At 45.1% G+C, this 23,764-nt stretch overlaps 1 protein-coding gene across 6 annotated transcripts in view; it reads right to left on the bottom strand.

Annotated features, from left to right (window-relative positions):
- Window positions 1-22,865, bottom strand: part of LOC119194788 (rho-associated protein kinase 2-like) — a 29,350-nt gene extending 6,485 nt beyond the window's left edge. For 3 of the 6 annotated variants that reach the window (XM_037449170.2, XM_037449169.2, XM_037449171.2), the window contains exons 1-32: window positions 22,473-22,865; window positions 19,335-19,416; window positions 18,776-18,876; window positions 18,134-18,271; window positions 17,296-17,556; window positions 16,635-16,779; window positions 16,416-16,554; window positions 14,778-14,869; window positions 12,671-12,830; window positions 11,619-11,700; window positions 11,420-11,523; window positions 11,182-11,230; window positions 10,963-11,098; window positions 10,617-10,708; window positions 10,159-10,405; window positions 9,100-9,206; window positions 8,777-8,936; window positions 8,405-8,565; window positions 8,036-8,220; window positions 7,778-7,847; window positions 7,514-7,617; window positions 6,777-6,963; window positions 6,523-6,616; window positions 6,177-6,271; window positions 5,753-5,941; window positions 5,489-5,657; window positions 5,056-5,238; window positions 4,542-4,609; window positions 4,358-4,446; window positions 3,528-3,606; window positions 3,113-3,380; window positions 2,671-2,962 (exon numbers count right to left, since the gene is read on the bottom strand). In XM_037449170.2, coding sequence (XP_037305067.2) covers window positions 2,671-2,962; window positions 3,113-3,380; window positions 3,528-3,606; window positions 4,358-4,446; window positions 4,542-4,609; window positions 5,056-5,238; window positions 5,489-5,657; window positions 5,753-5,941; window positions 6,177-6,271; window positions 6,523-6,616; window positions 6,777-6,963; window positions 7,514-7,617; window positions 7,778-7,847; window positions 8,036-8,220; window positions 8,405-8,565; window positions 8,777-8,936; window positions 9,100-9,206; window positions 10,159-10,405; window positions 10,617-10,708; window positions 10,963-11,098; window positions 11,182-11,230; window positions 11,420-11,523; window positions 11,619-11,700; window positions 12,671-12,830; window positions 14,778-14,869; window positions 16,416-16,554; window positions 16,635-16,779; window positions 17,296-17,556; window positions 18,134-18,271; window positions 18,776-18,876; window positions 19,335-19,416; window positions 22,473-22,568 — 4,424 coding nt within the window. In that variant the 5' untranslated portion in view covers window positions 22,569-22,865. Of the gene's footprint in view, window positions 1-2,261; window positions 2,478-2,670; window positions 2,963-3,112; window positions 3,381-3,527; window positions 3,607-4,357; window positions 4,447-4,541; window positions 4,610-5,055; window positions 5,239-5,488; window positions 5,658-5,752; window positions 5,942-6,176; window positions 6,272-6,522; window positions 6,617-6,776; window positions 6,964-7,513; window positions 7,618-7,777; window positions 7,848-8,035; window positions 8,221-8,404; window positions 8,566-8,776; window positions 8,937-9,099; window positions 9,207-10,158; window positions 10,406-10,616; window positions 10,709-10,962; window positions 11,099-11,181; window positions 11,231-11,419; window positions 11,524-11,618; window positions 11,701-12,670; window positions 12,831-14,777; window positions 14,870-16,415; window positions 16,555-16,634; window positions 16,780-17,295; window positions 17,557-18,133; window positions 18,272-18,775; window positions 18,877-19,334; window positions 19,417-22,472 lie in introns of those variants that run through there. The other 3 variants (XR_005114167.2, XM_062559463.1, XM_062559464.1) reach the window with 3 other exon arrangements.
- Between the last annotated feature and the right edge of the window lie 899 nt (window positions 22,866-23,764).

Here is a 23,764-nt window from a genome sequence, read left to right as displayed (position 1 = left end):
ATTTTTACTTCATATTCCACAAAGTGTACAACGTCTTTAAAGTTAGGTTTGCGGAGTTGTCGCTCCCGAATACCGCAAGCAGAACTTCTAAATTTTTCCCTTAATTTAAAAGGAAGTTTTGAAACAATAATTTTGAGGTTAGCCGGCAAGTCCAGCTCTTTCATGTCCTCCAAATCTGACATTGCATTATAGCATCCACGTAGAAATAATGCATAGTCCTGTAGAAACAAAACACCTTCAGGCTTCACCACAGGCCAGTTGAGAACCTTTTCCATATATGCTGCTGTAATCTTTGTTTCATTGCCGAAGTGTTCCCGTAGGAGAGCTTTAGCTGTTTCAAAACCTCTCTCCGCACTCATATGTAAACAGCTTTGCACAAGGTCGTGAGGACGCCCTCTGGTGTACCTTTCCAAAAAGTACATGCAATCCCCTTTAGATGCAGCTTTCTCCTCCACAGAATGCTTGAAAGCTTGCATGAACATTTTGAACTTCAATGGGTCACCTTCGAAAACAGGTAGTTGTCTAGGCGGCAGTTGGCTTGCTTTGTGTTGTTGTAAGAGCAGCTCGGATATTTCATTTTGCCTTTGCAGAATCTGTTGTGTAGAATTGTCATCAACTGCATGTGCAACATTAGCAGTAGATAAACCTTTAATACTCATCAATCTTGTAGATTTTTCAAACTTCGCCTCAGAAATGTTAGGGCTTTCTTTTGATTTTTGCTTCTCAAAGTACGACTCCATACCATCCTGATCTGAAAATGTTTGCAGTACTGCCAATTCTGCATCTGAGGCTTCAATCTCAGCATCCATTTCCACCTGTTCCAGTTTTTTCCTTATTGATTCCACCTCCCGTTCCAATTCATGTTTCTTTTTTAACGCTGCTGCACGTGCTATGAGTGCAGCTTTCCTGGCTTTTGCTTGCGCAACTTCCAATGCAGCTTTGCTTGATCGACTTGATCTTTCACTGGTACGGCTTTTAGTGCATGATGATGTACCAACATTTGATACACTATCCGTTGGCTCTATATCATCCTCAAGGGCAACGGTTTCAGTAGTACCATTATTTGCACTCTTAAAACGATTTTCTACGCAATGGCAAAATTCGTTCACACTTAACAGCTTTGCTTTGAACCAGGTTTCATGCCTTTCCTTTTCATCTACGGGTAGCAACTCAAGCAGTTGGTTATGTGCAACTTTTGCGTCTTTAATCAAAGCTTGATATTTGCTGAAGCTACCTTTTATTTCAGCTTCATAACCAGACTGACACATTAACCCTTGAATAGTTTGTTTTATATTGGCAGCTTTACTTAACTTGGATTTTCTTAGTGTCTCTAAGCCACCTAGTTTGGAAAGCAGTACTTTTTGTGTCAATTTTACAGACCTTTTTTTCACGGAGGCTTCATCCTCATTAACCTTTTGTAAGTCAGCTGACACATTTGTTACCTCAGTACCTTGATGATCTTCATCCATTTTACCTTGTTTTCCAGTCAACCACCCAGAAAACAGCAATATTTCACAATATCATGAAAAACGAGCATCAGAATAAAAAACAAACCATTAACATTTTCATTTCTTGCAAACCCAAATGTCTCTTATTTCAAGTCCTTGTTGGAAAATGTCAATGTCGATAAACCAAATGTCCATCCATTGTGTTCTCGTCAGTCTTGCCGTTTACACTTTAATAACTGCAGGCAGCTCTGCTTCATTCCTTCCTACTCATGTGTGTTTAACTGCTCATACCTCGCGGCTCGTTCCAGGTCCAACCAACTTTTCTTCACTTGGTGACGTAGTGTCCAATCCTCACTGACCAATGTGAGAACGGTCACCAACCTCCGTCGTGACAGAGTTCGGACTGCCTCACTATCCACTGTGAGGCTCCAGCGTACTTTCACCGACATCCGCTACCAATCACCGCTGTCCGTCAACGACCTCCGCCGCCGATCCCCGCTACCGGTCGCCGATCTCCGCCCGTGGCTGCGTGATTTGCTCCACTGTCCAATGTGAGACGCGTTGCGCCCGTAGTATACGACTAACGCTATATCCAAAGCACGCGCCAGCGTTTCCATTCAGCGGATCGCCGTCGAAGACAAGGTGCTCAAACAGCACAAGGATCGTGCCGTCTAAACTTGATCGGTCTTTTTCTCATACTGAGCCAAACTTTTGACTAATTGTTGGCGCACATTTAAGTTGTTTTGTACTCGTGGTTTCCGGCGTGCTGTTTGTGTCTTAAACTAAAAATAACTTACTTTCAAACTTCTTAACTTAACGTCGGATATGTCAATCCATTTATTTATATAACGAAAAGAAAAACAAACAATTCGGTTCACAATCCGCCGTGCCTCACGGTCAAAAGTTATCTGCCTCGCTGTGCGCCACACCTGCACTAATTAGCCCTGGTGTTAAATAGGCTGGTGGCAAAAACAGCGCCATCCCATTGCAGTATTCAGAATGGCTCCAACACGGAGCATGGGGCCAGTGCTGGAGGAGGAGAGCCGGTTAGATTTGGACAGAGAGAGTTAGCCGGGTGTCTTGGTCAATAGTAGAAAAGTTAGTGACGGTTTGTTGGAGCATTAATTCTACGTTATGCAAAATACTTTAAACATGTTAAAAGCATTACATCCTGTAAGGGTTTTTTTTATTCAGCTTTCAGTCAGATCTTCCTGGTCCTCACCTGGTTTTCTCCGGCAGCGGCTGCGGCTGTGGCTGCTGCCTGGTGGACTGAATCTTGATGGCCCCGCGTTTCGAGGACAAATGAGGCGACCCCTTGGGCGAGGCCCGGGGGGAGAGTCGCGGGGAGGAGCGTGACGTCGGTTCCGGGAGGTTGTTCCGCGCTGCAGAGGGGGGACTCAAGGTCGGGTGTTTCCTGGGGATGCGTTTGAGCAGGTGGCTGACCCAGCGCTGCTGCTCTTCCTGAGAGTTGGTCAGCAGAAGCAGCTCTTTGGCAGTGGACATGTCGTAGTTCACTGTAAAAGGAAAAAGGGAGTCAAATGGATACAAAAAATGTTTTTCCCAGAGTGATCAAATCCAGGGGAAATTCCAATAAATATCCACCAAGTGTCAGCAAATTCATCCCACACAGAGGCGTGGCTATCGGACTGACTGAGCGTACTGACCCTTGCACGGAACAATGACCTCCTCCTTTCGGTCCAAGTGATCTTTGTGGCACTTGGTGTGGCAGCGGCGGCACTCGAGGGCCGGCGGGGGCTTGAACACGTTCCACAGCGGCCGAGTGCACGCCTCACAGCTGGACGGGAAGTGGTACAGGGTGAGGATGAACTCATGACCTTTGTGGCTGATGTAGGCTGGACGCTCGCCATACACCGCCGGCTCCGTTACGAGCTCCTGTTCACGTTTAATCTCTCCTTCATTGGCATAAAGGATCTAGGAAAAAAAGAAAAGAAAAAAAGAAAGGGAACTTAATTGAATTGACTTTTATTTAGGGAGATATTTGAGAAGCAGATTCACACAATATGTAGGAAGGGGAGGGGAAAATAAAGGGAGGCAACAGCAAGTGTCCTGCCTCGTTACCTGGAATATCCTTGGAATCTCTTTGGCATCTGCACGGTAGACATCAGTTTGAGTGACAGGTCGGACATGAAACAGCTTACTGTGAGAAGGAGAGTAAGGAATGAGTTAAGAGTAGAACCTGGATATCAAGGCTAATAACTGGGTTCTGATATCTTATTCTGTATATTTAAATCTGCGAAAAGGGACTAATGACGACGCTTAAATGAGTGTGTGTTAAATGAAATAAGTTAGTGAGTCAGTTTATGGGTAATATTTCAGATTCTGATGCAGCTTTCAGCAGATTTCTCCAGTCTGGCTTTGTGCTCGGTTCCACTTTCTCAAAAAACATTTTATTGCTTGTTATACAGGTTTGTTGAAATTGACTTTGTGCCAACTCCTCACCGCTGGTATTAATGGAGTAAAGGGAAAACACTTCTGATGCACTTGTTGCTCACACAGAAACACACTAATATGACGGAGATCAGAAGTCCGAGTGCACCTTTGTAGTTGTTGGTTTAGCCACACTAAAAGATAAGTCTCTACAATTGGATGGATTGCAATGAGATGTGGTTCATTTATTCCCTCAGGATGAATTCAAATCATTTTGGTGATCTCAAGTTTTCATGTTGCACCACCATAAGCTCAAAATGTAAAACCATCCGATATTTTGGTTTATAGTCAAACAAAAGCAACGACCTCGCCACAGCTTCAACTTGCTGCTAACCCGTGAATATTTGTATGTTAGCATTTAGCTCAGCCTTTTTAGTATGGCTGTCAACTCGTATTTTTTATCAACTCTAATAACCAGAATCACATTACCAGTCGTTTTTCGTATGTTAAAAATCACTCACTCGATGTCCAGGGTCATGAAGGGGATGGCCTGCTCTCGGTCCAGATCGCTGTTGTAGAACAGAATCTTCCTGCTGCTCACAACTACATACTTCAGAAAGGAAAGGGGGGGAGAAAAAGGGGAAGATCTGTTATTACAAAAGAAAACAAGTCTGTAGAAATGGGATATGGGGTTGGGCACGTTACTTTTTTGTCCCAGCCGAAGCGCTTTGTGTTCTTGGTAGGAAGTGAAATCCAGCCCTCGAGCCTCGCGTCTAGTTTGCAGAGGAAAAAAAAAAACAGCATGTTAACACAAAGGGGAGCGATGCCTTTAATCATCCGAAAACAACTCAAAAGAACACCTTGACATTTGGAAACAGGTGGCGTTTACTTTAAACCGAACCTCATCTTTTGGAGTGGGAATTATGTCTTGCTCCAACCAAAGGGCAGGTGGCATTATGCTTTGCTACTTGACCTCAATGGCAGACTACTGGGAGCCATTTATATATCATATGGAATCTCCAGCATAAAACATGGCAATGTGTCTAGGAGGAAACTTCAATCCCTGCATCTTTTGCAGCGGGATACAAGTTGAGCAACAAGGCGCTCTTTCTCAAATCAGCAAACATCCGAATGGAGTAACGTCATTAAATATCTGTCGTGCCCGTTGCACTGTTCATTTGCATCCCTCGGCCGGGTGTGGACCGCCATGCACGGTCACCTGCAGGTTCAGCCACAGGGGGCTGCTCGAGAGGGAGGGCCGGGGGACGCTCGTCCTCGTCCTCGGAGTCGAAGGGACTGTGAGCAGAGTGAAGGCGGGGCCGGGTGTCGATGCGGACAGATTGGTGTGTGCGCTGGTAGGTGAAGGACATTGATTCGGAGGTGTGAGAGTGAGTAATGCGCACTGGGCCGCATCGTGAAGAGAGAGAGAGAGTTGGGAGGTGAAATGAGGTGGGAGGGAAAGGAAGAAGCATAAAGAGGAGAAAAAGGTCAAAAACAAAGAGAGACTAGACTCGACGTGAGAACAAAGTATACAGCACAAACTCTGCAAGAGAGACTGCGGGAAGAGGAAGGAAGGAAGGAAGAGCATGCAGACGTGTTCTCATCTGGTGGCTTATAGGCGGGCGAGTGTGAGACAGAGTCCCTCTGTCTACCTGGGTATCCTTCGCCCATGTCCAGGTCGTTGCCACTGCTGATGCTAGTGGAGTCCAGGGAGTGGACGCTGAGGGAGGTGATCTGGCATCGCAGCTGCTCAATGTCGCTGTCTTTGCTGGCCAACGTCATCTGGAGATCCAGACGCACCTGGTTCTCCTCTGCAATCAGCTGAACAGCAGAAAGGGAGCAGGACTTTAGGCTTTAGTTTTACTCCCCATCATTATAGGCCATTCCATGGGATAGTATGCGGTTGAGACACTGACCGCCTGCATGTCCGTCAGCTCCCGCTGGTACTTGATGACGGCGCTGTTGAACTTCTCCTTCTCCGTCCTCAGCTCCAGCTGCAGCTTCCTGTTCTCCTTCTCCTTCCTGTGCACCTCGGTGTCAATGGTCCGGTGGCCTCCTCGCACCGTGTCCCTCCGGTTCATCACCTCGGCCAACTTGTTGATGGCCTGTGAGCGAAAACGCACTTCAGAGATCTATTTATGATTACAAGGAATTCAGGAAATACACATGGTGGTGGGGGGGGGGGGGGGGGTCTTTTCTTTTAGATGAGTTCAACACAAGCCTGCAGCTGAAAACGTTATTCTTAACAACACACAATGTGGAATGAGAGTCATAAAAAGTAGGAAAGCATAGAAATGTATTTCAGGCTTTCCAGACCTGCGTGGGCGCCCAGACACGCACCTGAATTTTGAGCGTCCTTTCATTCTGCAGCTGCTTTTCAAAGGACAGTTGGAGTGAGTTCATCTGCCTCTCCTCATCCCTGGCTTTCTGGAGCTCTGCATGGAATAGCAGAGAGGAATATTAATGCAGGGCTTAAGTTTCAAAGAAGTAACCCATTTATTACAGTTCAAGTTTGAAGATAATCACACTATCGTTCCCCTGATGGAAAGATTAAGGGCTACTTTTGATGACATTTAATAGCATCTCATCACGTAGACTGGATATGTAAGACAGCTTTTCAACACATTTTCCAGTCGCTGAGTGAAAGGTGATTTCGAAACGCTCGTTAACTCCAAATGACACTCACGTTGCTGCATGTTTTTCAGCTGGTTGTTGAGCTCCTCTTTCTCGCTGGCCAGGTTGGCCGCATCCACCGTCAGCGTGCGATTGGACTCTTCCAGCTGCGGAGGTGAGGAGTGTAGCAAACAAACCAAGGGAACTCAATTCACGTAGCACATTAGACGACAATACACCAGTCTAAACCACCTAAAAATCTACGTGGTTTTAAAACGACTCAGAAAAAGGCACATCATTGGAATATACTTCCGCCTCCAATCTCACCGAGTTGATGGTGGCCTCCTTGTCGCCGAGCTCCTGTCGGTGTCTTGCCATCATGTCTTTGATCTCCAGTTCCTTCATGATCTTCTCCTTCTCCAGATCGGAGTACTGTTCCTCAGCGATGGAGCGAGCGAGCTGCTCCGAGTCCGCTTTGGTCAAACTGGCCTCCAGCTGGGCTGTGAGGGAATCCCTTCAGGGGGGAGGACGGGAAGGAACGCTCATCACCAAATCATTAAATCGCTGGATGAAACTTCTAAAATCCCTACAGTTACCATGACAACCCGAATCCAGTGCCGCTGGACAAATGGTAAAAAGGACTGTACTTGTACAGCGACAACTATTCAATATCTGGCACATTTTTGATGGCATTTTCTTGTAAAACCTGAATCAGCATTGAGTTGTTGGTTGAAGTTAATCAACCAGTTCATGCAAGGACTTCCTGGCGTAAGTGGAACATTACAATATTGACATCGGTTACATTCTTTATAAATAAAAAAATGCCATCTCTAGGAATGCGTTACAACCACCGAACTGTGAAATCTAAACTTTTTAAAGCATTTTGTGTCCAAAATGTGTTCAATTCCATGCACAGCACCTTGTTTGTGTTCCATGCTGTATAACGTTTACGGTCTTTGCATGTTTTTTGTTGGATTGAATATGCACTTTTCTTTCTTGTTGTGTTGATCGGGTCATTTTACATTGGCCAGGTCCCTGTTGATGATGTTGTTTACACTAGTTACCTCTCTTCCTGATATACTGCCAGTTGAAGCTGCGTCCCTTTGTACAACTTATTCCTCTCATCACACTCGTCCTTCAGCTCACGGATCTGCGTCTTGTAAAGGGTCTGGGGTTGGGGAGGGGGCGGGGGGGGAAGCAGCCGGAGACACAGTAAATTTCGAGATGGAGTCCCATTCGGACTGATGTTACAGATCAATTTTCATTGTTTTGTTGCTAGTCTCTGAGACGAGGTGCACAAAAGAAGTAAAACCGATGATTAGAATTACTGTGAAATACTGCTCAGCCTCCAGTTGGTCCTTCAGTTCCTTCAGCTGGCCACCAGCCTCCTGCTTCTCCCTGGAACAGGACCAACAAGCTGTCAATCACTGCTCCTGGCCAACGACCAGAGCCACTTTCCTCAAGCCACACACGGTGAAGGAGACTCTCCACAACAATTTGCACACAGCATCACCAGCGACTCATCTGCATATCTAGGTTATGTTCAATGGGTATTATGCTCAATATGCCATTATTTTGTGTTTAACCTGCGCAGATCTAGGTTCTGTTTCTCCAGGACTTGCTTCATGTCCAGCAGGTGGTTGAGCTCCTGTTTGAGCTGTTTCTCTGAGGAGCAGAGCAGCAGCACCTGCTGGTTCTGCATCTTCAGGTCGATCTGGTTGGTGTTGCGCTTGTGGATCTCCTGCTCCAGAAGCACACACAGGCTCTTTACCTGCGTGAACACAGACATGCACACACACACACACACAAACACTTTTAGTGAGTTATGGGTAACTTTAAGCTGCAGAACAAAAGTAGGTTTGAAACGGTTGAGTCTATAAAAAGTTGGAAATCACGGAATAACGGTTCCAGAGCTCAAGGTTTCATTTCCCCCACGACTGATTAAGAGGACGCACCTCTTCAGAAAGTTTTTCCTTCTGTGCCTGAAGCTCCTCCAGTTTCTGCTGCGCCTGCTTGTAGTCGCAGTCCAGCATGGAGAGGGCCTTCTCCTGTTGCAGCAGCTTTCCCTCCATCTGCAGCCTCGTGCAGCGCTCCTCCTGCAGGTTGATCTCCATCTCTGGACCAGACCAAACAAGGTTTAGGAGCATAATATACCCAGCATTCACCGCGAGGGCCTGAAGGCCAGCGGGATTGTCAAACATCTGGTGCCGATTTATTTTATTTCAAGAATTCTTACACTTTAGACATTTGTGTGAAGTGTAAAACACAATTTAATTTACCCTTCCTGCAATCGTCTTTTAGACGATTCTGTCCTCCAACTTGCTCACCTTTTAAGGCCTCAGACTTGGCCTCCTCGATTGTCTGGTAGATTCGGTTTTTATCCGCGAGCTTGGCTTTGGTGGCCTTGTGTTCGGCCTCTTCTTGCTCCAGACTCTGCTGGAGCGACTTCAGCTTGAATGTCAAGTCAATCTCATGGTTGCTCTTCTCCTATAGATTAAAAAGGTGGTGTTGGTGGGGAGGTTCTATTGGTTACCATTACCAAAGGCTGGTTTCAATTTGAAAATGCTAGAGAACAATGTAACGTCTGTCCCCATGAATAGCCTTGAATCTCTATTCACATTGGAAATTGGCTATTAAAATGAACACTAACCTTTTCCAGGTCATTAAGCTTCTCATGTAGCTGGTTCTTTTCAGTATGGACCTTTGAGAGACAAGACTTCACTTCCTTCACCTCTTCTTCCAGGCCACAGATACGTCCTGAAGTGGATTCATCGCAAAACGGATGAGGAAATAACATTTAAAAAATAGAATATAGGAAAATCTGGAGTGAAGTGAACGCAAATAACAACAAGTAAATGCACCTGCGCTCGGTAATCCTACACAAGACATTACATAATGCTGCTGCTCGCTCCAATGTATGAAAATCAACAAACTTAATGCACATTTTCCCCTTTCAACCAACTCGTTTGACCGGGGGGAAAAAAAGCAGCAGCCATGGCAGCAAAAAGGCAACCCTCTTGTTTTGCTTCATCCCTCGGACTTGAGCGAGCGGCCTCCTCTCTGCGTGCACAGAGAGCCTCACAAGACGCGCTGGCTCCGGCCTTCCTTTGGCTTTCACGGCCTCTTGCTTCACTCTCTGCCTTTTGAACAGATGTTTCCACCTATGATCTGATATTTCCAAAGTCCCTTAAAAAAAAACCCCATCTCGTAACCATGTCCAGTCAACAGCTCAGAGTTGTGTAATGTCTTTTTCCTGCTCCTGAGGTGGTGTTTACTCAATGAGCCCACGAAGATCATAACATCTTCTTGGGCTCATTGCCAAATCATAAAAACAACAAAAAATAAAACCTTTGCAAAAATGGAATAATGTCAATAGACAAGTTAAAGTTTGTAATATAAAAAGGTTTCTAAAATAAATGTAGGCTGGTTGCCAAGGGTAACCGGGTTTATCCCTGCACTTATTCTTCCATTTTTTTAACTGCCGTGTGCAGGTCATTTGTATCAACAGAGTAAAATAAAGTGAGACTAACTATTGCTGAACAGCGGCCCATATACTGTATACAGCAGTAGCAACAAAACCTCATTTCTTTGCTTTGAGATATAAAGTGAAAAAGTGACATATTTCTTCCATCAAAAGTCAGACCGTCGTGTGTCTAAAGTGGAACTACTTATTTGAATTATTGTTCACAGACAGACAGCCAGGCCTCACCCTGCAGGTCACTAACAGTTTCTGTCCGGAGGTCACGGTCTCTTCGCTCCTCCTGCAGCTCGGCCTGCAGCACCGTCAGCTGCTTCTCCAGCTCCATCTTGCTCTTTTCGAGCTGGCTGCACTTCTCCTGCACATCTCTGAGGCTGACATCCAGGCCCTGAGCCTCTTTCTGCGCCTCTGCCTGACCCCTCTTCAGCCGCGCCGACGCCTCCTGCTCAGCCCGCAGGGCGCCGTCGGCCTCCTCGAGCTACGGACGGGAAACCAGCAGGATGAATCTTTTTCTCTTAGCAGGCTGAACGCAGCAGCACACAAAATAATTTAATCAGGAATAATGAAAACGGTCGTCAAAGCTGGGTGCTTGAATATGGATTATTAAATTAGCATGTTTTAATATGCATGAAAACCACAGTGAAGCATAATTTAAAAAAATCTAGTTATGAGGAATTTCACAAACTCACTTGTCTCTGCAGCTGGATGATTTTCTCATTAGAGATCTGGGAATTTTGGTTCCTCTTCCTTAGATCTTCCAGCTGGTCCTTCATATTGTTTACTTAAAATTTAGAATAATAAATGAGTTAATGCAGTTTTTGAGGAAGTGAACCCTGGAAATACTACAAAAAATATGGATTATATACTAATATGTTAACATCGGGATGCAGACCCTCCAGATATCCTCAATGTTTTAACGAGTCAACAGTCAGAGTACTGAAGGCCTACAGCCATCAATAGTTGGTTCAATGTAAAGAGATCGTATTTGGCATCCCCCAGTAAGATGTACAGGTATATTCTAAAAAAGGTGCTCACATTCGTTCTCCAGGCTGCGTTTTCTGTCCGATTCGATCTCCACTTTGCGCAGGTTCTCGGCGCTCTGATGCTGCAGGAGGGCTTTCTCTCTCTCCAGCTGCCTCAGGGAGGCCTCGACTTTCTGCCTGCTACTCATCTAATCAGAGAGGAAAACGCAACCGTGAGTGGAAGGATCCACTCCTTCATCACATGGGCAACAGACAGGGCATCGATCCGTACCTCCTTGTCGAATTCCTTGACCAGCTTGTCTAAACGGTTGGTGGCATTTCTGGGGGCAAAGAAAAGTTTTATTGCTTAATGGTAAAATGGAAATGTCTTCGACACAGAATTTTGGCAACTTATTCCTTAAATGGGATGAGTTACTGTGACTAAAAAAGGTTAACAAAGTTCTGCATTGCATTAACCGGTAAACAGTATTTGCATTGATAAACATGTTGCTCATTTGTCTCATCCGTACTTGTACTTCTGCTCCAGCTCATCTTTGGCCTGCATCTCATGGTCGACCTGCTCCTCCAGCTGATGAAGCTTTTTCTGCAGCTGCTCCGATAAATAGACCTCTGTCTGAGAAAGAAATTATCCAAAGGTCATTTCCATCTTGTGTTCCACGTCTCCGATCTCTCCATAACATTAAGACCACGTGCACTAAAGGCCCCTACCTCTTTCTTACTCTCCGAGCAATTATTCTTCAAGTTTTCCTTGCTGTCCTGCACAGAGACGTTGTTGCTTCCCTTCAGAAGCCTGACGGAGAAAGAGTAGACGCATATGTCTGTCACTCACACGGTTAACTTCACTGGCTTTCCAGCTCCGACGACACTGCTATTATCCTCACCACATCCATAAGGCCAGCTGTGTGGTCAGGATGAAGATGAATCTTCACCAAGACACGTCACAACCATACAAAAAAAAGAATTATACACCAACATAGCACAAAATGATGGTGTTGTAAAACAAAGAGAAAGATCTCTTAAGCAGATGTAAGAACATCTGGATGGGTTTTACCTTTGGAGAAGCCCAAAGGATGCCTTGAGGCCTTGAGCTTAAACTGATTTTGCAAAGAAATTTGCTTTATTTCACAAAGGTTGCACAACTAATAATGCACTTTATCTGAAATCCAATAAAAGCTGAATTTAGGCTACAATCTGCAAACATATGTTGACTGCATCAATTGTCATTTACAAACTTAATTGTTTTGTCCTGAAATCAGATGAATGTAAAATAAATTGGTTGGAGTTTTATAAAGTAAAAAAAACAACAAAAAAAACATGGTTAAAAAATTGATAATTATTAAAAGTGCTGTTGAATCCCAAGTGCATAATACACGCTTTTTACTACTTCTCCTACCGATCGAGCCTAAGTTATAAAACTACACTCCATCATAAGCAAAGAGGGCCTTTAAAAAGGGCCGCTCAGAACAAGGCAGCAGTGTGGAGCTCAAACAGGCACACAGTGTCTGCGTACGGCTCTGTTAAAAAGGGTTGGGAGCAGTCTTTTTCTACCTCTTGCATTTTGAACCTGGTGCCGTCCCTAAACCCGTTCCCCCGAGTCTAGATGCCCTTGTGAAAGTTCCCTCACATGGAGGCCAGATTTCCTTCCAATCCCAGCGCATCATTACCAAAAAGTACAACATACAAATAACCAGCAAATGCAAACCTTATATGCACATTACAGCAAAGCAGTTCAAATGAACACATTAGAACGGAACACTCACTGATCCTCCTTGAAGTACGTGAAGCCGATGAATGGAAGCTGGCTGCCGACAAAGGCGTTGGGAGGAGGGAAGGGCTCAGCATCTCTCTTATCGTCCTCTATGTCGTCAAAGTTACTGGTGTCTATGTCGCCTTTCAGCTCAGGCACAACCGGAGCCACAGCTGGGAAAAAGAGACGGGGGTGGGGGGGTCAAGAGGCAACAAGGACGTTTTACATCAAGCGAGACTGTCGAAGGTTAAAACCTGGTGTTTGCGGGGATTTTTAGTAGCACTCCCTGAGCAAAAACCGCCGGCGCATTTTCTCCCGTGTGTTCCTGAGAAGATGCAATGCAGCAGGAGCGAGCAGTGACAGCACACTGCTCGCTTTGTGCCCTCCTCACAGGGCCTTTTTACAAACCAGGACCAAACGCCCGCTCCTTTTGGAAGCTGGAAAAGTCTGCACAACACAACAGGCAGACAAGAATGTGTAAAGAGGCCAATCAAATAAAACTGAGCTGGTCCTTAAAACTATAAAGAGCTCTTAATTTAGAAGAAGGAAAAAAAAAAAGCTGCCATTGTGGATCGAGTTCGTCAGAACAGTGAAAATCTGCTCTGAGCAGAGAGCTCGTTACTCTTGGGTCAAGTCACAACCCGCAGCGTGACATGTGCGACTCGTAGATGGTGGAGAAAATACAGGAAAGCAACAAATGAGGGAAAATAAAAAGTAGAGGCAGGAAAAAAAAAGAAAAAAAAAAGGCCCAAAATGTGGTCAGACATAAAGAGACGACTTCCCAGAATGCTCTCCGATAGCGGGCGGCTAATGACAGGCGGCTCCACAGTGAGAGAGAGCGAGAGCGCGAGCAACCCTCCGAACCCGGGGCGCCCCTCTCATTAGAGCAGTCCGCACCCGCCACTACAGGGGGTGCAGCCTCCCGTCCCAGCATCCATCCATCCAGCCATGCTGAAGGCTTCTTTTCATCACCATCCCAAATGCTTAATAAGCTTGATAACCACATGGACAACTGGGAACATCTTCAATGGAGTCCAAACATGAGTCATCGCGGAGTCGTCCACAAAGAGAAGCATCAAGAGGGTCGGGAGGTGCATGCTGCCAGGATGTTTTGAGTGTGCGTGTGTGTGTGTGCGTGTGTGTGTCCGACTGGACATGCATATGCAAACATGAAGAGAGCCGAGCAGCGGCACAGTCCCGGTTTTATGTTGCAGACTGGCAGGCAGACTGCAGCTCGCTCAGGAGTTTTGTCTGTTCCTAATCAGAGCCAGGTGAAGCAGGGAGACGGCGGGGCTGCATGTGATTACATGCACATAGAGGTCCTGTACATATTCCTCATATATCACTTTCCTTATTTTCTTAAGTTGGAACTTATTAACGTACCACCAATGGCTTTCATGGCAGCTTCAACAGAAAATATATAAAAGGCTCCGAACGTTCAAAGCATGTAAAGGTGATTTGGTTATGATTTTTGTATGAGTTATGTCACTTTCTTGCTTATTTACCTTTATATGTTTAGTTATCCAATACATCTAAGAAATTCATTTAAACTTTATTTATACCCAAGAACCCCATTTTTCCTTTAAATTTGAGTAATTATTTATCTTCTCATTTTACAATTTTAAATGAAACCACAAAGTTTCTTTAATGATTGGATAATACTATAATCTTTGTATTGCTAGTTTCAACACTAGTATTAAATCGGCAGTGCTTTCTGCTACTTTCTCCATTTCAAATCACTCAAAAGGAATAGATTGGCACCAATATGCCGACGGTTCTCCTTTTAGTTCCATCCATCATGTGCTCTGCACAGAACCAAAGTCACATGGAGTAACAGTCAAATGTTTGGTACTGTAATGTTAATTGGATAAAATATATATCCACATATGGAGAACATGTGTTCTTATGCAGGCCTAATGACTCAGGAGATGGAAATAAACTATGAACTACATAAGAAAGGAAACCGATCTGCTGAGGAACGAGCTGGAGATGATAAGAAGTCGGCCTATAAGCAAAAAAGAAGAATAGCAAGGAGAGGGCGAAAAAGCGCAAGACACACATTACCCACGATGCAAAGGGAGGAATTGAGGAGCTATAATGGAAAGCATGCACACACTTACTCTGACGGATGTTGTCAAATGTCCACTGGTCGTTCTTGAAGAAAGGATGGCATTTGATCTCATCCACTCCGGCGCGGCCCAGACGAACCTTCCTGCACACACCAACAGGACCGAGACTGAGCACAGCCGGAACACAAAACACCCCCCTCCCACCCGCTTGTCCCCTCCGCCCACCAACACCATCAACATGTCACGCCAAACACACACAGCTTAGCAGGGCGACCGCTAAGGGCCGACTGCACTGACCAGCAGGGAGCGCCGCATGACCACTGGAACCTCCTCCTCCGACCAGACCAGACAATGTGGATCCAGGAGGAGAAAGGGAACGTGGACAGCGGGACTACATTCAACGACTCCGACGGATCGAAACCTGCCTGCGAGAGCTGCCTTCTCTCCTACTAGAACTCCACACACACTCTTCCCCTCTCCTTCTCAACCCCATTCCCTCCCTCCTCCACCGCTGGGTCCAGGGATGGAGGGGTGCGGCAGTTTGGGGCTTGCCACGTGTGGGACATTCCAGACTCAGCCAAGAGGAGGAAAGGGGCGGGGGGGGGGGGTGGTGTAAGAAAGAGTGCTTTAACCAAAGTAGAAGCAAAGGGAAAAGTTCTGCCAGAAATGGGTCCAGATGGCGCAACGGAGAGTGGCACCAAGAAGAGGTGGAAGGAGGGCGTTTTGAAATGGAGGGGCGATGAGAAGCGCATTGGGAAAAAGGAGAAAGGAAAGGTAAATGGGGACGGCGCTCAGCGGGAAGATGGAGAGACAGTGTCAGAGCATGTGGGTTAGGTTGTGAATGAATGTGTAGGTCAGTGTTCAAGATGTGTGTGTGTGTGTGTGTGTGCCTGGGCAGCCGCACACATGCTCATTCTGTCTGGTGAGAGAATAGTAAGTGAGAAGGTAAATAAACTGAGTGGGGACAAAATGAAAGGCTGCTCTGTATTGGAGCAGAAAGGGCCTGTGTTTGAGTGCTCTCTGGGGGCGGGGTTACTAATGTAAACAGGAAGTGGTTTCTTCCAGGGGAATGGGCCGCTGAGTGACCGGACCCAGAACTACAGGTCATTTGTACCATTATTACTAATGTTGTGTGGGTGTCTCTCACACACACGCAAAGTCTGCACTTGTTGTTCTTGGATGGTATTTGGGATCAACACTGCTGTACACTCCGGTTTGGATTAATAAATATGTTGTTTTAAAAAAAAAAAAAATTCACGACAGAATGTCATTTGATTTGGTTAACAAATCATATGAAAATACCTCAGCCAACAATGGATTGATGACTAGTCCCTCAACCTCACATTGACTGAATACACACGCACAACAAATGAGTACAAATAGTACCTCACGAATGCACTTCCCGTTTAAAAAGCACTGCTCTTACTAAATAAAATGTACATTTGTCACCTGCCACCTAAAGATCTACATGTTTTAGTAAGAACCAATAAGACAACCTGAACAAGTTGTAAAGAAATGAGAAACATTACATTTATTAGTTCTTTAAATCCATGGAAGTGACTTTTTTTCACAATCTCGTCTTAATCACTAGTCGCAACTACTAAAATCCATTAAAGGATACAGCATCATTGGAGTGCAACTTGCTTCAATGTCTAGACCCAATTCTCACAAGCTTAATTTAGGACTAACCTGTCCGTGAGAAAAGCACAGATGAGGTCTTTGGCATTCTGAGACATCTCCACGTCATCTGGAAAGACCAGTGTGTTGTTGTGGTTCATGATCTTCCCGTAAGTTCCAACCAGGGACTCGGCATAGAAGGGCGTTTCACCTGCAAAATAAAAACAAAATCATGTCCCATGTCAGAACTTTAGGGATTTTAACAAGCCAATAGTTTGTTTTTTTACTTACCAACAAGCAGCTCATAGATAAAGACTCCTACGGACCACCAGTCGCACTCGCGGCCGTAGGACCCATCCCCGCCCTGAGAGCGAAGCACTTCGGGGGAGATGTAGTCCGGCGTGCCCACGGCTGTGTCACAATGCACCATGCCCGTCTGCCAACACAGAAAGACACCCGATTCACTGCAAACCGAGTGAAAGGTTGGGAGAGAGTGGGATAAAACAACACATTTCCACTGCAGGGGCCGTGGGAGCCATGCAAACCTCCAGCTTTGCGTTATTTCCCCCCCCAAAAACATCTTCACCAACGCTCCAGATACTCTGGAATGTCTGCAGTTACTTGTTGAACCGGGATACTTAGAAACTGCTGTGGTAAATACGAGAAGGTGTAAAAACACGTTCACCGGAGGCCGTACTTTAGATCGGTCGATTAACACAATCACACCGGGGGCCTTTTCATCATCCTCGACTCTTGAGTGCTTCAGTTTGCAATCTTAACACTTGGTGGTGCTCAAGACAACAGCAGGGGAAGAAAAAAAAAAAAAAAACAGTAGTCTCAAGAGAAAAGTGAAATGTTCACCACACTATTAGAATTGAACGTTCTAATGTCAAAGTTCCCACATCTCCATCTTCATCCATCCCGGTCCAACAGAATGATAACATCAACTCACCGAGTCCATCTTCATGCATGTGCCGAAGTCGGCTAGTTTGAGGTGTCCGTGCTGGTCGAGCAGCATGTTGTCGGGTTTGACGTCCCGATGGATGAAGCCCATGGAGTGGATGGTGTTCAGGGCGAGCACCACCTCGGCTATGTAGAAGCGAGCCCACTTCTCAGGAATGTCGTAGTTCATGGTGAGCGTGACCAGGTCGCCTCCAGGCATGAACTCCATCACCATGTAGAGGTGCCGGGCATCTTGGAAAGCACAGCACAGCTGGGGAACGAAAAAACAGCAAGTCACCGAAGGCCCAGCACAAGGCGTCGTGATGCAATTAAATAATATGAACTTGAGCGACATCATTCTTTCATTACTAATTATCCTAAATTTCTTTATAGCAGTTTGAATGCATTACTGCATTTGAATCATTATATACCTCTTTGCCATAGTTTCACATTGATAGAGTTTATAAAGATCAGCACATCCATTTCTCATATAGGTAGATATATTTCTACATTTAATTTCTAAAAGCGGTATAATATATTGATATTGTGACCTTTACATATATACAATTATATAGTTAAATTACATAATATTTTATTCATAATGTTGTACATTCCCCTGAATGTATGAAATAGTTCCACTCCAGACATCTTGATTTGATCATGTATAACCCACACCTTCAATATTCTTCTCAAAAAAGGTGAGGACAAGATGGAAGAATTAAAAAAATATGCCATCTTGTAGATCAGACAAAGTTAAGGTTCTTAATTTTTTGTTCCAGCGTTCAATCCTTCCACTGAGGAACACATGGTGGGGTTTTAAAACAAACAAAACATGTGTATGCGCACACCTGCACGACCCAGGGACTGTTAGAAAAGGCCATGATGTGCCTCTCCTCCCAGAAGAAGGCGGAGTCAGACTGCTTGATCATCTCAAACTTGGTGAGCTGCTTCATGGCGTACACCTTCTGCGAGGCCTTGTGACGGACCTGCAGGCAGACAAAGGAGGAGACGCCGGCGCGTCAGCAATGAGAACGAGATAGTAAGAAGGTCACAATGACAAAGATAACATCAGAAACAGAGACTGTGAGAGGAGCCAATAATGGGTACACAAACACACACACACCCCCATTGAGAGACATGCTTACACAAGAATCCAAACACAAACGTACTAAAGCATCCCCCCCTCTACCACCCCCACACTCCTCTCCCACACAATGAGCCTGTCCAGACTCGTTTAACCACAAGAAGCTCAGCAGAGACCAGATTCAAGCCCCCCCCCCCCACCCCCCCACCAACACAAGAGTCAAACATCTGGGAGTTTAGAAGGACAGCGCGCTTCATCTGGTAACGCTCTCATTACTTCAGGTCGAAGCTACGATGGGGAAAAAGATGCCGATTCGAAGCACCAGAAAACAATTAGCAGCTGTTGCACATTTGGTATGTTGGCGGACTAGCGGCTGGTTGCTCCCTCTGGTGGTTCACTTTCTCACCAGCTGCACTTCTCCGAAGGCTCCTCTCCCGATCAGCTTCACTTTTTCAAAGTCGTCCAGCTTCACCTGCAGCTCTCGCAGCTGACTCACCGTCTTTTCATCTGCGGGACGGAACGCTACGTTAACATTGCAACACGGGGGGGGGGGGGGGGCAAACTTCAACCAATTAGGTTTAAAAGGAAAGAGTCAGCGGTTAACTGCGGGATCAGAGTCTGAAATATTCACAGCCCCAGTTGTTTTTTTTAGAAGAGAGAGGTTAGAAGTACAGTGGGTGGAATACATTTGATTTAAATGTTCTTTCTCGAACATAAGGCACTTTATCTGTATACGGCCTGTAGAGACAGACTGTACAAAAGGAGACACAATCTAACTTTTACTAATAATTTGGCATAAGGATTTGTCAAATAGAATCTTGAATACCAGAATATATACATTTTTTATCTCTCATGTGACTCAAGTCTGTAGATGTGCCATGAAAAGGGTAATTCACAGTTTTATAGATATTGGTCACGCTGAGCACAAGTATCTTGACCTTCACCAAACACACAGTCGCTCTTACGTCGATTGAGAAAGGCCTCTATGTTTTTGTTTCTCCTCAGGGCAGGATAGTTCAGATCATGAGCCAGCGCGTTCATGGAGTCCTGAAACACAGAAACGACAAAATATTCAATAACAAAAACAAACAATACTGCGTGTGTGCATATATATACATATCGGTAGGTTTACCACTGTAGTATGGAAAAACAAATTGGGTGTATTGTTGTGGTCTGGCTGAATGATTAAACACGTTTCATCCACATGAAAAGAAGAGTCATGTTTTATGTCTCTTAAAGTCACTTTTAAATCTTACAGGAAGAGTCTTGCAAGATAACCCTGACCTTCTGCTGGCTGATAAAAGATGACGAACGTAATGGAGGAAAGAAAGAAGGAAGGAAGGAAGGAATTCCATCCCTGGGGGCCGTGAGCTCACGAATGCAACATTACGGGAAGCGAAAATAAGCTTCACAGCATAACAAGTAGACAATCAGGATTGGATGTAAAGACATAACAACAGGTCACACAACAATTCCTGGTCACATGACTTCCCGGACACAGGCCCCCCCCCCCCCCCAGCTCACCGTCCAAACAAACGCACGGCTCAACAACAGCAGCCAGTGGCATCAGGCTCAAAGCCGAGGCCTCAGTAGTGTCATCGGTGCTTAAATCAGTGGTGTCGAGTTCCCCTCAACCAAAACGTCTGCGTGATACACATGACGCTGGAAGGGCAGCTGGGGGGGGGGGGGGGGTAAAGCATGAGCCTCTATTCCCTAGAAACAAGGGTCAAATGGAGTCATCCAGTTTGTGTGTGTGTGTGTGTGTGTGTGTGTGTGCGTATGGGGCAACGTGGTTGAGCGGTGTCTATCTGTGTATTCGGGGATCTGCGAGTGGGAGGGCAGGGGCAGGTGGAACAGTTTTGCACCTTTAAATAGCAGCGTTGCGGAGAGATCTCCCCCCACGGGTGGAAATAGACCAAAAGGTTCAGGAGCTATTGTGGGACAAACAGCTCATGGTTCAGGCGGACCGAGCAACGATCTGTGATTATTTGTGTGTGTGTGTGTGTGTGTATGTTTGTGGGGGGAACTAGGGCTGTACAATATTTTAGAATACACCAATATTTACATTGCACCAATATTGTACGGTCAATATTTTGTGGCTTTTTGAATTATTTTTACACATTTTCAATTAGCAATCATCAGTAATATGGAAAAAGAAATGTCTAAATTCAATTAGGGGGAAAGAAACCGGTAGCTAGAATAGTCTGGTTAGTAAATCAGTTAATGTTCAGCCTTTAAACCACCATATTACATATATATGTAAATATATGTCCAACATATGGATATCATCTAGCACAGCCATAGTTTTGCAGTAGAGGAAACTCAGTCTCTGAGAACGTTGAACTGTATGTACATATGCAAATAAAATATAATTATAGATTTCTAGTGCGTGTGTGTGTGGGGGGGGGGTGCACGTGGATGAAAAAGCTTTATTTCCCCTGAGGACTAAGCCAGTAGGACAAAAGAGGCCTAGTTGAGAGGCACGGAGACCTTCAGTTTAGAGTAACAAGGGGTTAAAGTCTAAGCTGATAGCATCTATAATATTATTCTACCATGATTGTTCCTTTTCACAATACAGTCAGCACATGTTATCTTGCAGCGCGAAAGGTTCAAGATTCAAATCTCCGGGCTCCGGATTGAGCCTCAGACCAGCAGAGACCAGGGAAAATTGCATGACATTGGTGTGATTTTCACTTCTGGAATCTGGACAAATCTGAACACGATCCTGCTCATGGCAGTGCGTTTTCACCTCGCCTCAGACAACACCTCCCACAACGTGAGCCGATACACGCCGAGCACAGCGAGCAACAACACCGGAGGGGTCCTCAGAATCCAAACGTAAAGTCCCCCACCAAACCAAATGGAATACATGCAGAAGTAAAAGAAAATCAACCACTGCTTATCTTTAAGAAAAAGCTTAAAATCGCCTCGTTCCCAAATGCTTTTTCTGCAGATTTGAAAATAAAGAAAATACTTTAGAAGGCCTCTTGAAAGGTAATGGCTGTGGACAAACAGGAAATACTGATGCAAGTGAACCATCTCAATTCCAGGAAGTGAGTTCAGCTTCCTGTCTGGTAGCTCCCTGCGTCGGGCGGCCCGGCTGTGGCTTTGTCCACCTACCAGAGCCGCTCGGAACCCGGCTCGCTTAGAAATAATGATAATTAGGGTTAGGAATTCAAAGTGGCCTCAAACGAATGAGGAATGACTTCCCTTTGTTTCCTGATTAGGTCATCATGCAGACAAGGCTTTGCACCGGACTAGATCAGTGACTCATCAGCTCAGTAATCTTCTGCAAAAGGAGATTCTGTAGATTGAATGGTTGATTTTTGTGATGACGTCAAATCTGAGCCACTGATGAACCATCGGGGGGGGTGACGCACTGAACACAGTCGGATTCTCTGCGACCTGCTTTGTCGCCAGAAACGCCTCGCTGACCACCAAGAATGGAAGCGCTCTGGCGATATTTAACCTGCAATGACGCGGCTGAAAAACTTCAAAAGGAAGTTTGTGATTATGTTTTGTAAGCAAAAGCAAAACTATGTGGAAATACACGTCGGTCGGGATTAGACATTTCCTCCGGGATCTCTCGATAGTCGGAGAGATGGGCTTCGATTACACTTCAAAAAGAAGGCGTGGTGCCCCCAGGTAAGAAAAAAAAGAGTCAAATGTTGTCAGAGGTTGGAGCTGAGAAGATAGAAGTTTCATCAAAGTTTGCCAATTACATTCTTAGGACACGTCTGAGAGGACATGTCAATTAGAGGCCTCACCAAGGGACAAATGGACAACTCTGAATTAAGGGAGGGTCCTGATTAGTATATTTTCTTGATTCAATAGTTGATAATGACCCTCATAAAAACAAAATGATGATGATTAAACCTCATTCAGAAAGTGAAAATGCAAGGTTCCCCTTTGATGAATTGCTGATTGAAAGCAAGTGTTAAACACATGCCGAGAGAGCCTTTAACAAACGGCATGCCACTTCAGGTGACGTGTGATCATCACAGACAAAATTGCAGAGAGCGTGTGTGTGTGTGTGTGTGTATAGGTACGTTTTCAACACAACTACCTGTACCGGACCCCGCGAGAGGTAAACGCAGACTCACCAGCAGGGTTTCCAGGTTCAGGGCTGACTGCGGGTTCCTCATCAGCGAGTCCAGCTTTTTCAGCTGGCTTTCCAGCCGGCTCTCCGCTCCCAGCATGCTTCCAGTCCGACGTGTCCAGGTGAAGTGGAACGGCGAAGGGACACTCGGAACACCTGCAGGGGACCCGGGACGGAGGGGCGGTTCAGCTCGTCATGTCAGCTCTTCTCGGGTCAGCGAAGTGTCGCTCGAGTTGTCAGGGAAATGATTCACTCCGCCGCTGCGCGGTTTTTCATTAACGTCCAACAGCGAAAAGTGGAGGCGGATCGTGCTCCGCTTTCAGGTGCGACCCGTCTGCTCCCAGGTGGAATCAACAAAATGTGAACCGACCACAATGTGTGCGAACCGTAAGGCAGACCACCGTCAAGATATGCAGCGCGGCTTCCGGTTACCGCCTTCAAACTAAAGCCATCAGTTTAACTTAATCAACGTTAACTTTAACGAAAAAATGGAAGTCTAAGCCATGCATAATGTTAATATTGAATATAATCTATATTATATATGATTGTATAAGTATGTCTTGGAAATTAAGGAAAAGGTCATTTTGAATGTTTATATTTAGTACTCAGTATATTTAGTAAAAACAACTTTTAATTCAATAGAATACTATTGAATTAAACATGTACATGTACATGTTACAATGTATTCACATACAAATGTTATATTATAAATATAATATAATTTGATTTATTCCATTTAGCAAACCATTTAACTAGCTCATGGTAACTATGTTTTTTTTTATTTTTCTTGTCATTTTACTTTTTTATAATCCTTCTATTTTTTTGTATTTGTTTATTTTACTTTACATAAGTTATGAAGCACTTAGTATAATGTCTGCACCGGTGATGCATAAAAATGTCTTCATATAAATCAAGTTTTAGAACGTTTTAGAATTTGGTGTCTATGAATCTGGTGCTTTCAGAAAACAGCACCATTGGTGCTTTTATTTTGAATGCAAACACGTCAATCCGGCCTAACAGTAGCCCAGTGACTTGCCTAACATGAGTCCCATATTGGTTCCACTTCCCACCTCTCTTATGTACTGATGAGGCTTCAAAGGACTCCCATCGGGTCGTTTGGTTCCTGTAGTGTTGTCCCGTTCGTATTTACATCATTCCAAGCACTAGCAGGCTCTCACACTCAACCAGGTGACGTAAATTAAATCCCCCAGGTTTTTATTGGGGGGGGACACTGTGATTGTGGCTTTCGGCTTGAATATTTCCTCTTGATTCATCCTGCACGTTAACTACCTCCAA

The sequence above is a fragment of the Pungitius pungitius genome, chromosome 20 (genome assembly GCF_949316345.1).
Source record: "Pungitius pungitius chromosome 20, fPunPun2.1, whole genome shotgun sequence".
In the NCBI taxonomy this organism is placed as follows: domain Eukaryota; kingdom Metazoa; phylum Chordata; class Actinopteri; order Perciformes; family Gasterosteidae; genus Pungitius; species Pungitius pungitius.
The sequence above is the reverse complement of the archived record's forward strand: the minus strand, read 5'-3'. Positions and strand labels throughout refer to the sequence as shown.